Source organism: Doryrhamphus excisus, chromosome 11, assembly GCF_030265055.1.
Source record: "Doryrhamphus excisus isolate RoL2022-K1 chromosome 11, RoL_Dexc_1.0, whole genome shotgun sequence".
Taxonomy (NCBI): Eukaryota; Metazoa; Chordata; class Actinopteri; order Syngnathiformes; family Syngnathidae; genus Doryrhamphus; species Doryrhamphus excisus.
The window spans coordinates 5,001,912-5,017,227 of NC_080476.1; the positions used below are offsets into that span (position 1 = coordinate 5,001,912).

Sequence of the window (15,316 nt, forward strand, 5' to 3'; positions counted from 1 at the left end):
ATACATCTTTGTGATGAAAGCGTCACTCAGCTTCACTTAATGCATTCTCCTCAGCTGACATTGACCGCAGCGGTGCTCCTGTCGTCGTGTCCACACTTGCTGTGACTGTTGAGACTGTTGTGACTGTTGCTCTTCAGCAGTTTTGGTTGTCCACTCGACTTCACCTCTTCTCTGCTCCCCTGGGGTAACTCCACGCCAAGAAGTTTTGTTTCGCTTGCCTGTTTGCCTAATTAGTAAGTAAGTAATGTCTATATTACATGACACATTTTATTGTTTTCTGTATGCCAAGTCACCATACAGGTTAGGAATGTATAAATAAACTCACTAATAGCTGTCATTAAAAAAATAGCGATCATCATTGAGTGAGGTCAGTTTAAAAATGATTCGGATGTTCTTATTTACGTCACTATTGTGCTATGGTTAGTATATTACGTAGTGTATTAGCAAATAAGTTAGTGTAGTATACCATTCAAGCATAAATAAATACATTTGTTGGTATGTTATCAGTTGTTATACTACAAACAGTGACAATAACGAGCAGTAAAAAGTAAAAAATAAACTTTTTTCAGCAGCTTGTCATGTGCAGACTCCGCCCTCGGCAAAGGTCTGACAGGAAGATTGAGAACTTCAAATAAAATAAAATAATGTGTGTTGCTGCACGGCATCGCTGGTCCAGTCCAGAGGTTGCCAAAGCGGGAGGAGCTACAGGGGCTCCGTGATGTTGGCCCAGGAAGGGAAGGAGTCCAAAGAAAACAAGACACGACCCCAACTGTTGATGGCCACGCTGATGCACAAGAGCCCGATGATGTTCATCACAACGCCGGTTTTAGCCTGCAGTGGATATGATTGTTAACCGACTGGTGTGTTGTATCTCCTAGCATGTTGGTGGCTAACAACCAGTTATTCTATACAATTACTAACATGTGGTTAACAATTACCATATTGTCGTATGTGGTATGTTGACTAGCATTTTGCTAACAATTAGCATGAAGCTAAAATTATACGCTGTATGTTCAATGGGTATCCACTGCACATGGTATTAGCTGGAAAAGGGAGATCAGACTCGCCATGTCGGAGACTTTGAGGTAACCCGAGGAGAAGACGATGGCGTTGGGCGGCGTGGCGACGGGCAACATGAAGGCGAAGGAGGCGCTGAGGGTGCAGGGGATCATGACATAGAGAGGATTCAGCCTGATGGACTGAGACTGCAGAGAGACACCACACAGGTTGTCAAGAGCGCACAGCGACCACAAGGAAGGCGAAAGAAGGCAGTGAGGTTACCATGGAGGCCAGGATGGGCAGGAAGAGCGTTGCCGTGGCGACGTTGCTGGCACACTCGGTGAAGGTGGCGATGAGGAGGCAGAGCACGATGGTGATGGCCCACGGTGGGATGGAGTGAAGCGGCGTCATCTGCTCGCCCAGCCAGCGAGAAAGTCCCGACTCCTGAGCATACAGAAAGATGCCAGTTCAGCACTTCCTGTCTGATGTCGCCATCTGACCAGCGTGGCCGGCACCCACCTCGCTGCCTTTGGCCAGCGCGAAGCCACCGCCTAGCAGCAGCATTATGTTCCACGGCATCTTCTTCTGGGTCACCTGCCAGGTGAGTAGGGGAGGGGCGGGGCCTGATTGGAAGACAACAGGAAGTTCAGAGGACATCTTCCCGCGTGTGTCGTGCGTCATGTGTGGCGACCTGCATCCGAGCTCCATCTCCAGCAGCACAGGTAGCGCGGTGGCTCAGACGGTAGAACAAACAACATGACGGCCACCAGAAGAGAAACAGTGGCATCTGTGACGAACCTGCAGAGACACACTTCCTGTTGTCATGTGACCTGATTATATAAGACACTGAATTTAAGACCGACACAAAGCCATGATGACCTCACGCTATGAAGTCACGGCGTCACAAGATCTCCTGAAGTGAGCAAAAAGCTTCATTAAAACGTAGATATTTTGGGTGTGACGCTACTCACTCTGCGTTGGCGTTGAATACGCGTGTGGCCCAACCTTCCATAAAGCGGGGGTCTCGTGTGAACCACAGCACCACCATCAGGACGAAAAGCACCAGGACGTTGACCTCGCCGTAGCTCATGCGCCCGAGACGGTGATGCTCGTCTTTGATCACCTCATACGCCGCTCGCTCCTTCTCTGTGGGCCCTGCCCCGCAGGACCATGTCCTCCTCAAGCTGTTAATCAGAAGTCAGAGGTCAGTAGGTCTTTTTACCTTTCAAAATAAAGTGGTGGCCAGTGGTGATGTCTCGAGGAAAGGAGCCAATCACAGGCCGGAAGGAGGCGGAGTTACCGTACTCACTTGCAGCCGATGAAGACAAACTGCAGCCAGAACCAGGCGAGCACCAGCATCAGAACCATGGTGGGGAAGGCGAAGACAAACCACGACGCAAAGTTGATCACATCGCCGTTCTGAGGGAAGAGTCTGCAGGACGTTTCGTAATAAGAATCCCATCTTAAGAGCATGTGAAGCACAAGCTACTTACTGGCTCATTTGGCCCACCAGAACCAGGTTGGGTCCAGTTCCAGTCAAAGTAGCAATGCCTCCAATGCTAGCGGCGTAGCTCACACACAGCAGGAGGCCTTTGCTCCGCCTCTTCCTCTCCTCATCGCCACTCGCCTCCTCTACCTCCTCCATTGGACACAGCATGGCTGCCGCTACTGCTGACGGGCGAGAGAGCGCACCAGTCACAAACGGGTCACTTCCTATCAGATCCGCTCTTCTCCCTGCAAGTCTTTTTGACCCCTGACCTCTGGATGGAGGTTTGTCCTGTGGCGGCGGTTTGAGCGTCTCTTGGCCGTTTGAACGACATGCTGACGTCACCTCCTCATGGGCTGTCTCACCGGCTCCGCTAACGTCCATGTCCCCACCCTCTCCTACAGGAGACAGACTACACATCAGCATCAGAGTCCAACTTCCTGTTTTGATTGTCAACGTAAACAAATCAGACCATGCATATGACACTCCCCCTAACAGGCTTGCAGGTCAATGAGAGGCAAGATGGATCCTGGTAGGTAGGGTCCATAACTAGACTGGACCAAGGTCTGCCAGGGTGGACTCACCAGTCTTTCCAGAACCATGTGGAGTGTTTGAGGCTGTGTCAGGTAACGGCAGACTGACGTGGAAAACCCCCATGCTGCTCTGCTTCCTGGAGGGGGGGACAGCGTCTTCGTGGTGATGGAGCTGGTCCAGCACGGCCTGCACGATGGGGACCATCATGGCGGTGGTGGCCGTGTTACTGATCCACATGGACAGGAAGGCCGTCACGCTCATGAAGCCCAGCATGAGTCTGCAAAGTGAAGTGCTGTGAAGTTCTGCACCGACACAGTGTTTCCTACTGGACTGGACTAAAACATTTGTGGTGGCGGTGGTGGTGGTGGGGGGTGGGGGTGGGGGGGTGACATAATCACATCATCTTCAAATTTGGATAATTGGCCAACTACAAATGAACTTCCTGTTGTTGTTCTCTCGGTTGTTTTTTGAATGTCACATGGAGGTGTTCTGCAAAGGGTTAGCGAGCTGTGTTGAGTGGAACTCCGGACTTGTAGCTCCTTGTAGCCAAAGTAGCTCTCTTTAAAGCAGCTATATCGCCATGGTAACTTAGGCTAAGCTCATAGCCTGGTCGGGAGCAGGTTATGTTCAGGTTTTCATCTTAAAATGGGCTATGAAAGTCCCACTTTTTAACTAATTTGGAGATCCGTTTATTTAGAACCTACAGGGTTCCTGAGGGTACATGGGAAAATGTTTTTTTAAAGAGCATTCCCTGATGAAGCTATCCATCTGTATGCTAGATATCCCCACGTGAGCACCAGAAATAAAATGCAATATGGAATATTAATGATTGATGTTAGCAGTTGTTAATATCACAGGAGTCCTTGCATGAGTACTCAGCCCGTTAGTCTGATTATATTACAATATTTTCTAACGGGATAAGAACTCTGAGGCAAAGGAATGTATGGGAAACACTTCGGGTGTCATTTAGGCAGACTCACAGGGCGGGTCGAACCCCCACCAGCAGCAGAACCTTCAGCGCAATCCGCTTGTGGAGGTTCCAGTGTTCCACGGCCACGGCCACCATAAGCCCGCCCACAAACAGCATGTTGGTGTCCCGCAGGTACTGCATGCATACCTGAACACACACACATGAACCCATCACAACCCTCACATTCTCCACACACACATTGTGTGTGTTTGTGTGTGTTGCGTACATCTTTGGACTCCATAATGCCAAACATGGGAAACAAGATGGTGGGCAGCAGCGCTGTCACCGCCAGTGGTAAAACCTCAGTGCACCAGTACAACGCCATCAGCGCGATGACATACGCACACGCCGCCTCCTGGACACGCAGACATGGAGTAGGATGGTAGCGTAGATGTAGACCATGTAGATGAGAAGAAAAACAGTGAAACGTGACACATGTTGATTTGAAGTCCAACTGAGTGCTGACAGTTGGTTCTGGTTCCGTTCTCACTGTGATCATGTGTCAATCATGATGATGGGGGGAGCTATGAGCGCCCACTGAGAGCAAACAGTCTTTAGTTTCATTCAGCAGCGCACACACACACACACACACAAGGACAATATTGATGAATGAAGGACGTGATGTTTCAATAAGTGGTGAACTTTGACTTAGTGTGCTGGTCAATGAGTGACAGGCGAATGTTAGCATAACACATTTGTTTCCTCAACAAAGTCCTGATTTAAAAAAAACATGTTTGCTCTGGTTGCAACCAATGAGAGGCTGGTTTGGTGTGTGATGTCATCAAGGATGACTGATGAGGTAATATCTTAGCAAATAGTAGTAGGATGATACAAGCATGTGAGAAAAAATGAAATGAGAAATCAAGCGTGTGATTGCGGAGGTGAAAGGTCACTGAAGAGGTCTCACCGTGGTGCTGAGTGCAAGGGGCAGCAGGATGAAGGGGCTGACGATGAGGATGAAGACCCGCTTCAACCTCCACACGTGCCGGAACACTCTCACTCGTAGAGGAAGAACCGACATGGAGGATGATGATGAAGATAATGATGGTGAAGAAACGTGAACTCTTAGCTGCGTGATGCTTCGCTCTGCCTTCAACACGCTCCTAATTCACTCTGCACTCTAAACATTAACCTGGCACACACATGCTCTCTCTCTTCCTCTCTCTCTCTCTTTTTCTCTCTCTCTCACACCAAAGTCAACACAAAGAAGGAAAGCTGATCTGGTCATCACGATGGTCTTCCTAACTGATGATGATGAAGCGTAATGACCAACTTTGCTGCCACTCACTGACTGAATTGATGAATGAATCACTCAACCAAGGAATGCCTGCATGAATGTTGTGGCTTTACATGTGAATGGCTGCACAGTGGAACAGTGGTTATAGCAGGTGGACCTCACCAGTAGTGTGAATCTTCATTTAGGCATCTCTGTGTTGGAGTTTGCATGTCCTCCCCATATGTATAGGTGGGGTAGATATATATATTTCATATAGGTTCATTGGTTAATGTCAATGGTTGTATTTCAATATGTGCCCTATGATTGATAAGCGAACAGTATACCACCTCCCACCCCCAAATTCCTGTACAGGACAAGTGGTATAGAAACTGAATGTTTCTTCATTTTTTTATGTATGTGAATGGACATACATACAGTATTTGCGTGACTTTGTATGTAAATGGTCTTATGTGTTTACATTGGCATGAATGTGAATGGACTCAGTTGTTTACATTGTCATGTATATGAGTGGACTTAGTTGTTTACATTGGTATGTATGCCAAAATGACCCCCCAAAAAACATCAGAAGAACTGCAGGCCTGCAGGTCAGTGTTCATGACGCCAGAGCAAAAACGGCTTGCATAGCGGAGTTCCAAGATCAAAACCATTCCTGAACAAAATAACATTAACGATCGTCTCAAGTTTGTCAGAAAATATCTTGTTGATCCCCAAGACCTCTGGGAATATACTGTGGTCTGAGGGGACAAAGTTTTTACTTTTTGGAAGGTGTGTGTCCCATTTAATCTGGCGTAAAAGATAAACATCATACCAACAGTAAAATATGGTGGTGGTAGTGTGATGTTCTGTCTGGGGCTGATTTGCTGCTTCAGGACTTGGAAGACTTGCTATGATACATGGAAGGTTAAATTCTGCTGTCCCAAAAAAAAACGGAGAATGTCCGGCCATCCGTTGGTGACCTGAAGCTGAAACCAACCTGGGTTCTGCAGCAGGACAATGGTCCAAAACACACCAGCAAGTCCACCTGTGAATGGCTGAATGGTCTAGTCAAAGTCCTGACCTGAATCGTATTGAGATGCTGTGGCGTGACCTTAAAAAGGCTTCATGCTAGAAACCCTCTAATGTGGCTGAATAACAACAATTCTGCAAATGATCTCATTGCAAGTTATTACAAATGCTTGACTGCAGTTGATTGCTAAATGTGGCCCAACCAGTTATTAGGTTTATGGGGGCAATCACTTTTTCACATAAGGGCCATGTAGGTTTTTATTTTTTTTATTTCCTTAATAATAAAAACCTCCATTTAAAATGTATTTCGTGTTCAGTTGTGTTGTCATCGACTAATATTTAAATTAGTTTAACGATATGATGCATTTAAGTGTGATAAACATGCAAAGGACACTTTTCACACCGCTGTATGTGTTTAAATGGGTGCACGTGAATGATCCTAGCTCGATCCATAGACGTCAATGTGATCCAGTGTGGTGGTCTCTGAGCTTCTTAGTGATATGAATGTCATGACTTTGACGCATGATCATGATAAGGAGCGCCATGATGGCGGGAAAACGGTTGTTAGCGCCAAGACTGACACAACCTGAGAAAATAGTCAAACATTAGTGCTTTTTGTTTTTCTTTTTGCGGCACCCCTACCATGAGGTTGCCATGGCGCTGAGTGTGCAGCTCTGATCTTTGCCCCCCTCAGAAGTAACAACTACCTTGACATGTGACGTCAGGACTCACGTGCACACAGCGTGGATATAACGTGTCAACATTGATGATGTGCTGTGTTTGACAGCTTAATAATGTCCACTTTAAACGATGGACTTTAAATTACATGGACACGTTTAAGTGAAATATTGGAAGAAGAATCGGTCTTCATTGCGCGTCCCCGGCGCCGCTCGGGGGCGAGCTCGAGGCGGGACGCGCGCTCCACTGTCACGCGCAGCGACGTGGAGCGGGAGAGAGCAACGCTGAGGTGAGTGCGCCTTTCTTGTGTTCGCGCTCTTTTGGCGCGTGTTCATTTTGATGAACTTTGTCCCGTTGTGCGTCAACCACGTGACTGGGACGCGACCACTCGAACTAATTCAAAGGAAGTTGGTTTTCTTTGATAATTTGCTACGTTGACGTGCTCAGTGGTTTTTGGCCAAGCAGCGTGACGTCACCAGTCGGAAGGTTTGGGCAGCTGTCACGACGTGCACTTTGACCTTTTAGTTTGGGGCAGAATTTGAGTCACATGACCAAACATTCTTGACCATTTTGTTTACCCTTTTGTGGGGACTAGAGCTATGTTACCTGAGGTCATTTGGGTTTTTCATCCCTGTGTGTGTGTGTGTGTGTGTGTGTGTGTCAGGATGAAGCTGACGAGCCCCCTGCTGGTTTTGGGCCTGGTGGTCTTGGGTCTGGTTCAGGTATGGTTTAATCATAAAAACGTCACTAAGTCAGCTGATGGTAATTTGTATGTGCTGATCTGATCCAGGCACAGATGGAGGATGAGGAGCCGGTGGCGGAGGAAGAACACGTGGAGCTCTTCACCACACCCACCACCAAGATGGCCGCAGCCACCTCTGACTTTGGCTATAACCTTTTTCGTGCGCTGGCAAATCGCGAGGCGTCGACCAACATCTTCCTAGCTCCCATCAGTGTGTCAGCGGTTCTGACCCAACTGTCCATGGGTGAGCACCACCTAAAAAGAAAATGGCGGCTCGTAAGTTACTCGTGTTAACATTAGCTGTTAACTAGGCCGCTACATATGAGATGTTTCCTGGCGTCATGCGTTGCATGCTAGGCTAACATGGTCTGAGCCCGCAGGTGGTTCCGAGCAAGCCCAGAGGCAATTGTATCGGGCCCTGAGGTACCACACCCTGCAGGACCCTCAGCTCCACAACACCCTCAGAGACCTCCTGACCTCCGTCAAGGCAGCCGGCAAAGGCCTCAGCAGCGCCGCTCGCATCTACCTGGCCAGACGTGAGTTGAGTTACGAAACTCCAGACCACATGACCCGCAATGTATGACCTCTGACCTCAAACACCTGTTTCAGGCCTGCGTCTCAAGCAGGACTTCTTCACGCTAGTGGAGCAGCAGTACGGCGTGAGACCCAAAGCTCTGCAGGGCGGATCACGAGACACCAAAGACATCAATGACTGGGTCGCCCAGGAGACGGGCAGCACTGTACAGCGCTTCTTGACTAAGCCCCTCCCCCGAAACCCTGGCATCAACACCGTGAGCGCTGCATCCTTCAAAGGTAAGTGCACGCTCCCTCGTGCTAGCGTTCAACAACAACAACGTCTTTTCATCAACCTCAAGGGAAGTGGGCGACGGCGTTCCGTCAGACGGAAACGTTGAACTTCCAGCAGGAGGGCAAAGCACCCGTTCGTGTTCCCATGATGCAACAGGACAACTACCCCATCAAGATGGGCGTGGACCCGGATTTGAGCTGCACGGTGAGTGTATGGAGCCTCATGGTTATCTTTGACAGTAACCACACCCACTGGCCACACCTAAGCACTGTCCTCTTTCAGATTGCTCAGATCCTCATGCAAAACGACGTCAGCATGTTCGTCTTCCTGCCCAACGACGTCACCTTCAACTTGACCTCGCTGGAGGACACTCTGACGGCCGAGTTTGTGCAAGACCTGTCCATGACGTTACATCCTGCCCACGTGTCCCTGACGCTGCCCGCTCTCAAGCTCAGCTTCTCAACCGATCTTCTGCCGTTGCTCACAGACCTGGGTGAGCAACCTCTTGTTCTCGGGGCATTTCCAATCATTTGCATGCTAGGATCGGGTTAACTACTGCAAAGAAGAACGAAAACTTCCCCTAAATGGCTCCTCCCCCCTTGCTGCAGGGCTCTCTGATTGGCTGGCCAACACGGACCTGGAGAAGATCTCAGCGCAGCCTGCCAAGCTCGTCACTGTCAATCACAAGGTCGTCATGGAGACAGCCATTGAGGGTAACCAACCGCCCCCCGCGCCATCCACCACCAGTCACCTGACCTACCGCGTGGACCGACCCTTCGTCTTCCTCATCCGCGATGAAGTTTCGGGGGCGCTGCTCTTCATCGGCAGGGTCATCAATCCCAAAACCCTCACTGTGTAACGTGCACACACGCACGTGCACACACTCTTAGCAGGCCCTAGGAGGGAAGTGGAAATATTCAAGATGCCCTTCAAACACTTCGCATGTTCACGAGTTCAAAAGATCCTTTTTTATCACAAACCTTTTATTGGTGTTACACTCTTGTTACACTTTTGTGACATTTGTGTTCCAAAGAAATAAAGACAATAGAAAAAACAAATGTGACTCTAGTGCCACCATCAGGACGAAGTGAGGAAGGCAATTCTTTTGCGAGGTGGGGCAGCAAACAAAACCTTTTGTTTGCCCCCAACAACAACAACATTAAAGAAACACTTTCTAACACACAATGAAGTCACTGCATGTGGAACACATCATGTTACACACTAACCATTCGACGGCTCCTCCTCCACAATGTGCACGAAGCTGCAGCACGGAGGCAGCCTGTGTGTGTGCGAGTGCGTGAGACATATGGTTTTGATTTTGCTGACACATTCCTGAAGCAAATAATTACAACAACAAGTCTGTCCTACTTTTTTTTTCATCTTCATGTTGGTCAAGGAAGAATAAAGGCACAAAATGTACTTTTTATGAAAAAATATCAAGAAAATGACGGGAAAAGGACATTGACCATGTACAGGACAAGATGGCGGCCAAGTAGCTGTGCTGCTTTTGCTAAAGCTGGTAGCAAAAGGATTATAGACACGACCGCGTGTAGCGTGTTTCACTAGCCTCTGGTGGACGTCAGGGGAACTGCATGGCATAAAAGGAAGAAAACACGGACAAAAAAAATCATAGCATGGTGGCAGTTGCACACTACGTCAGGTCTGAACTTTGTCGACTTCTGGTTTGCGCCTGTGCACCAGCTCATAGACGCCTCCGTCTGCGTCCTCAGAGCCACGAGACTGCGCCCTCCTGTGCAGGAACACAGCAGTCAAGATGAAGCAGACCAGACCCCCGCACATGAAGACCAACTGAAGACCCAAAAACCTGCAGAAAGACAACACCCTGTAAAAATTGTCTAAACTGACTGGCTGCTGTTTCAAAATAAAAGTCATGTGCAGTGACTTACCTGTGTCGAAAGCGCTCCAAGTTGTAGTAGAGACAGGAAGTCTGCTTCCCACACTTCCTGTCCCACAGGATGCACGTGGAGTCGATCACAGTGCCATACAGAACCGGACCGGGCATAAAGGCTTTGAACAAAACAAGATGACTACATCAGAACCCCCTCATTTCCTACCCCACCGTGACCTTATAGACCTCACCAAGGACTCTGAAGAGCATGTATTGGACCCCCACAGCAAAGGATTTGTCCTGGGCTGGCACCATCCTACACACACACACATATTGAAGTCACAGGTTTGCTTCTTACACCTCAAAGTTCTAAGAGGTTCCATGCCTGAGGATGATGACAAAAGACGGTGTATGGGACAGGGACACCATGAGACCGCTGATGCCCAGCAGAACCACAAAGGGAAGGAGGAGGTGGCCACACCCACTGCCACAGCTTCTTGGTGTGGCTGAGCCGCTGACCCCGCCCACACATCGACACTCTGTGAAGTTCTGCAGGATGACGACACGTGATCAGTGCACACTGGCGCCCCTCAGGGTATGGTCTTCAATGCATCTGAATTCTCACAAGGACTTTGCCACTGTTGTCCGTTTCCATGGCAATGCAGCCAGCATGACAGGGAGACGTAAACTCCACTCCGTCTGAGCCGCACACTGGATGAAAAACGTTCTGAACACACTGACAAGATTCACTGCACAACAGCGCATCAGTCCTAACACACACACACACACACACACACATTTGTAAATACATAATACATCTGTGTCATCATCTCAGTATGTCGTGTTGGTACCGTGGCGGGAAGACGCCAGAAACCTGCTGGGTGGGGCAGCCGATGAAGAGCAGAGGAAGGGCGGGACCAATGCCGAGAATGATGACAGTGACGCAGAGCTTGCTGGCGCCGCTGACACGAAGAGACCATCGCCGCATCAAGACTCCGCCCATGACGGTTCCCAGGACGGCCAGCGGGATACAAATTCCGCCTTAAATGCAGAAAGCGAGCGTAAGACGTTTGGGACTGCTTGGCGTCTCTGAAAATGAGCTCGCTCACACCGATCAGCGCGGCGGAGAAGACCACAGTCTGGTTGAACTGCCTCTCAATGAACTTGGCCATGAAGGTGATGAGGCCGGCCAATAGGGCTGCCATGTTAACTTGGGCCAGGACCACCAGGAGGTAGACGGGACTCAGCAGCGTGCGCATTGCGATGCTGGGAAAACCTACAGGAGAGAGCGGCATGACCCAACTTTGCACCAAGTCTGTCCGCTGTTCAATTCCCTTTGCCCTGGTCAACGGCACCAGACAGGAAGTAGACTCTCACTTTTAAGGAAGTGAAGAAGGCTGACTTCCTGGAAAAGGTCGCTCTCACACTTGGTGTCTGCTTCTGACTCATCCTGCATGAACACAGAACATCACATGACCCCCATTAACCCTTTGAGACCTTTTTTTGATGGAGGGCTATGTAAATAAACTTGACTTGACTTGACTTGACCATGTCAGGCAAGACAAGACCAGAAGTTGTCTAAAGGTAAAACTTGGTCACCTCACCTCAGGGGGCATGTGTCGGGGGAAGAAGAAGTAGGGCAGCGCTGTCAGGAAGAGGAGGCAGGATGCCACGAGGAAGCCGAGCCACCAGGCGCCGACCCAGCGTAGGTCACTGCGGTCCAAGTGGATCTGGTCTGGACACACAGAACAAGGCGCTGATGCTACTTTGTCAAATATGCAACTATTTGCTCAAGGGCCCACTCTGAGGTTCATATCACATGGTTCACTCTTGGACGGGTTAGGACGAGAACCAAGACTAGGACTAGTCAATCCATGGACAAAAGACCAAGTAGTGCACTACTGATTTTGTGACATGACATGTTGCTGACTATATTAACTATATTACTATATAACTATATTCATTCATTCATTCATTTTCTACCACTTCGCTGTGGTGCTGGAGCCTATCCCAGCTGTCTTCGAGCGAAAGGCGGGGTACACCCTGGACTGGTCGCCAGCCAATCACAGGGCACATATAGACAAACAACCATTCACACTCACATTCATACCTATGGACAATTTGGAGTCGCCAATTAACCTGAACATGCAAACTCCACACAGAGATGGCCGAGGCCTGCGTGCTAACCACTCGTCCACTGTGCAGCCCTCACACCAAATCAAACTATGTAATTTAATTATACAGTTTTACATCCGACTTGCAAGTCATGTTACCAGTTTCTATGTTAAAAGTTGAAATACTTGGAAAGCAACTGGCGGCCGGATTGAAACGCTTGGTGGGCCGCATCTGGCCCCCGGGCCGTAGTTTGTGCGCAACTGATATACAGACAGATCCATACAGATAAGGCAGATATATGTACTTGTATAGACTTGTATTGATATATAAAAGGATTGACACTCGATGTCTAGATTGATGTGTCGATATTACAGATGGCAGCGATGGATGTAGGTCAACCTCACTCCCTTTTAGCGTTTAACTCAATGGCTAGTGCTCTTGACTCTCCATCCACTGAATCAGGCAGGTTAAGTAGCTGCATAGATAGATGTATCTATACTGTAGATGTAGAGCCACAGTTGTCGAGATAGCTACAGTAAATGTAAGGATAGATCTTCAGACCTTCAGGCATGGTGTCAAAGTCCACATAGAAGCGCAGAAGGAAGGCACCACTGAGGAAGCCCAAGGCCGGGCCAATAGACGTGACAGCCAAGAGGATGCCTGATGGATGACAAACAGGTAAGTCCATTGGACACCTCCCCCTGCATTCACTGCTATTGGAGGTTATAGCGCCACCTGTTGCTCTGTCAGTGCGTTTTTACGTGGACATGTGAACATGGCAGTACCGAGGTAGAGCGGCGAGTTCTTCTTGCTGGCGTGGTCGTCGATGTAGGATATCCCAAAAGGTTGGATGGGCACGGAAGCGATGCCCAGCAGAAGCTGAGCCAGCAGCAGCAGAGGGTAAATGCCGTTGTCAGCGGGGCTTTCCTGCCTGCCGCAGTCCTGACTGGACGTCGGGGCGACGAGAGGACTCTCCATCTGACAGAGGCCGGACATGTTCTTGGCTGCTGCAGGGAAACTTGGCTCATGAAAAGAACTTGCTTGTGATCACCAGTACCACCAGTGTCACTGCCACTGTGTTGTGGACTCACATATGATGTCACTATATTCATAACGCCTGCTAAGGAAGTGCGGTAGCGCCATGAGCAGCGAGGCCAGGCACGCTAGCAGAGCACCGCAGCCGATTACCCGTGGCCGATGGAGCCGACTCCCCAGGAAGCTGACAAAGACGATGAGGAGCGTGTTCCCCACCTGGAGGGAATCACACATAGACAAAAAACGATGGCCCCCCAGGCAGAAAGTGCCATGCACTTACCTCGTTGAAGGCCGCCAGGAGCCCCGACTTCTGGCTGGAGAGTCCGTAACGCCGCTCGATGGTGGAGATGGAGCTCTTCATGTACCCTGACACCAGAAGCTGCGCCAGCTGCAGCAAACTTTGACACAAGACAAAAAACTGCACGGCAAACACACATCATGTTTTCCACAGGTCAAATGTCACCGTGCCCGGTGGATCACATGCTTACCTTGACGCTGGTAAAGAGACCCTTGGTCCTGGTGGGGCGGTCACAGCTCACTTTGACCTTGTTCACCCCCATGACTGACAAAAGAGGGCGCCAAGGCTGAGGAGCACAAAGTAGGCATCAGTGTGAGTCTTGTGACCTTCATAGGTCACCTGATGCTGTTTGCACAGAGAAACCATATTAGGGAGGAACTTCTCAGCACTGGAATGTCAACATGCTCCCTACAGCAACAGTAATGAACAACTTGGTCATTCTTGGCGAGAGAAACAAACACAACAGTATCATGTTAGACTAAGTACGTATATGTGCCTAAGCACTCCCTCATCCCAATAAGACGACATGAACTCACCGTGATGATGATGATGATGACAAAGACGAGCTGAAGCTTGTTTCTGTGAACTGTCAGCTCCACGAGGGGGGACGAGGAGGAGGAGGAGGAGCCTGCTGGAATTTGAACCTTGCTGCCAGAGAGAGACAGGAAGTGAACGAGTGAGCACATGTAAAATTTTACAAGCTGAAAGTTGTTGCGGGATGTTTAATTTCACCTTGCTTCTCTGCACAAAAATATTTCATCATGCATCATTAACTTCTCTACCATGTTTCTCCAAAAATACATCAAAGGTTTTTCACTGCAGCTAAAGGACTTATAGATGTTCTTGGTATGCAAAATAAGGACATTTTGATGTAATGATGTGTGATATGTGATATATATACATACATATATATATATATATATATATATATATATATATATATATATAGATATATATATACGTATATATATCTATATATATATAATACATTTTATTTTATTTGTATAGCGCTTTTCAAGATACTCAAAGACACTTTACAAAAGAATGAAGTTGAATAGAGCAAGTAAACAGAATAAAAGACACACCAAAATACAACATTCATTGGTTAGTACACAGTTAAAAAAGCGGGGCGGGGCACAGCAGTCAGATATAGAAGGTTAGACATTAAAAACAGATTTAAAGAGGTGGGTTTTGAGTTGTTTTTTGAAGGTGGGAAGGTCAGGGCAAGCACGGAGTGAGTGGGGCAAAGAGTTCCAGAGAGTGGGGGCAGCGATGGAGAAGGCTCTGTCTCCCCAGGTTCGGAGCTTGGTCTTACAGGGGAGTGCCAGGAGGTTGGAGTCTGAGGAGCGAAGGGGACGCGGGGGATTATGTGGATGGAGGAGGTCTGTGAGATATGGGGGGGTCAGATCGTGGAGGGCTTTGTAGGTGATGAGAAGAATTTTGAAGTGAATGCGTTGGGGGACGGGAAGCCAGCCATATATATATACTCTGTGGGCGAGTGGTTGGTGCGCAGGCCACACAGCTCTCCGTGCATGTGTGGGTTTTCTCCGGGTACTCCGG

At 48.8% G+C, this 15,316-nt stretch overlaps 3 protein-coding genes across 5 annotated transcripts; 1 reads left to right on the forward strand and 2 right to left on the reverse strand.

The window, feature by feature from the left end:
• Nucleotides 1–245: 245 nt before the first annotated feature.
• LOC131138787 (Na(+)/citrate cotransporter-like) lies at nt 246–5,124 on the reverse strand. The gene is made up of 13 exons (XM_058088019.1): nt 4,897–5,124; nt 4,216–4,344; nt 4,000–4,136; nt 3,070–3,296; nt 2,758–2,883; nt 2,493–2,667; nt 2,309–2,431; nt 1,971–2,183; nt 1,691–1,797; nt 1,519–1,622; nt 1,282–1,443; nt 1,068–1,205; nt 246–831 (listed from the first exon to the last, which is right to left on the reverse strand). Exons 1-13 carry the CDS (start codon nt 5,008–5,010, stop codon nt 703–705), a joined length of 1,884 nt encoding a protein of 627 aa, XP_057944002.1. The 5' UTR covers nt 5,011–5,124; the 3' UTR covers nt 246–702.
• A 1,902-nt stretch (nt 5,125–7,026) lies between these two features.
• On the forward strand, nt 7,027–9,878 carry serpinf1 (serpin peptidase inhibitor, clade F (alpha-2 antiplasmin, pigment epithelium derived factor), member 1). 2 transcript variants are annotated; one of them, XM_058088034.1, is made up of 8 exons: nt 7,027–7,198; nt 7,574–7,631; nt 7,700–7,895; nt 8,032–8,187; nt 8,261–8,464; nt 8,527–8,663; nt 8,742–8,952; nt 9,068–9,878. In XM_058088034.1, the coding sequence occupies exons 2-8, from the start codon at nt 7,575–7,577 to the stop codon at nt 9,316–9,318; spliced, it is 1,212 nt and encodes a 403-aa protein (XP_057944017.1). In that variant the 5' UTR covers nt 7,027–7,198; nt 7,574; the 3' UTR covers nt 9,319–9,878. The 2 variants fall into 2 exon arrangements, with proteins under 2 accessions (XP_057944017.1, XP_057944018.1); XM_058088035.1 differs by lacking the exon at nt 7,027–7,198 and adding an exon at nt 7,260–7,395.
• slco2b1 (solute carrier organic anion transporter family, member 2B1) lies at nt 9,366–14,418 on the reverse strand. 2 transcript variants are annotated; one of them, XM_058088033.1, is made up of 15 exons: nt 14,293–14,418; nt 13,947–14,042; nt 13,739–13,876; nt 13,515–13,674; nt 13,209–13,427; nt 12,985–13,083; nt 11,913–12,043; nt 11,686–11,758; nt 11,420–11,584; nt 11,160–11,349; nt 10,934–11,078; nt 10,694–10,857; nt 10,560–10,624; nt 10,367–10,487; nt 9,366–10,284 (listed from the first exon to the last, which is right to left on the reverse strand). In XM_058088033.1, exons 2-15 carry the CDS (start codon nt 14,016–14,018, stop codon nt 10,116–10,118), a joined length of 1,911 nt encoding a protein of 636 aa, XP_057944016.1. In that variant the 5' UTR covers nt 14,019–14,042; nt 14,293–14,418; the 3' UTR covers nt 9,366–10,115. The 2 variants fall into 2 exon arrangements, with proteins under 2 accessions (XP_057944016.1, XP_057944015.1); XM_058088032.1 differs by having other exon boundaries at nt 9,367–10,284; nt 13,209–13,430.
• Between the last annotated feature and the right edge of the window lie 898 nt (nt 14,419–15,316).

Excerpts from the sequence above, each read along its gene's own strand:
- LOC131138787 (XM_058088019.1), bottom strand. The coding sequence starts at position 5,010 with ATGTCGGTTCTTCCTCTACGAGTGAGAGTGTTCCGGCACGTGTGGAGG. Across the intron at positions 4,137-4,215 it reads GCATTATGGAGTCCAAAGAT|GTATGCATGCAGTACCTGCG; the intron begins GTACGCAACACA and ends GTGTGTGTTCAG. Across the intron at positions 2,668-2,757 it reads GGACAAACCTCCATCCAGAG|TAGCGGCAGCCATGCTGTGT; the intron begins GTCAGGGGTCAA and ends GCCCGTCAGCAG.
- serpinf1 (XM_058088034.1), top strand. The coding sequence starts at position 7,575 with ATGAAGCTGACGAGCCCCCTGCTGGTTTTGGGCCTGGTGGTCTTGGGT. Across the intron at positions 7,632-7,699 it reads TGGTCTTGGGTCTGGTTCAG|GCACAGATGGAGGATGAGGA; the intron begins GTATGGTTTAAT and ends GATCTGATCCAG. Across the intron at positions 7,896-8,031 it reads TCTGACCCAACTGTCCATGG|GTGGTTCCGAGCAAGCCCAG; the intron begins GTGAGCACCACC and ends CTGAGCCCGCAG.
- slco2b1 (XM_058088032.1), bottom strand. The coding sequence starts at position 14,018 with ATGGGGGTGAACAAGGTCAAAGTGAGCTGTGACCGCCCCACCAGGACC. Across the intron at positions 12,044-12,984 it reads CTTTGACACCATGCCTGAAG|ACCAGATCCACTTGGACCGC; the intron begins GTCTGAAGATCT and ends CTGTGTGTCCAG. Across the intron at positions 11,585-11,685 it reads CCTTCTTCACTTCCTTAAAA|GTTTTCCCAGCATCGCAATG; the intron begins GTGAGAGTCTAC and ends TCTCTCCTGTAG.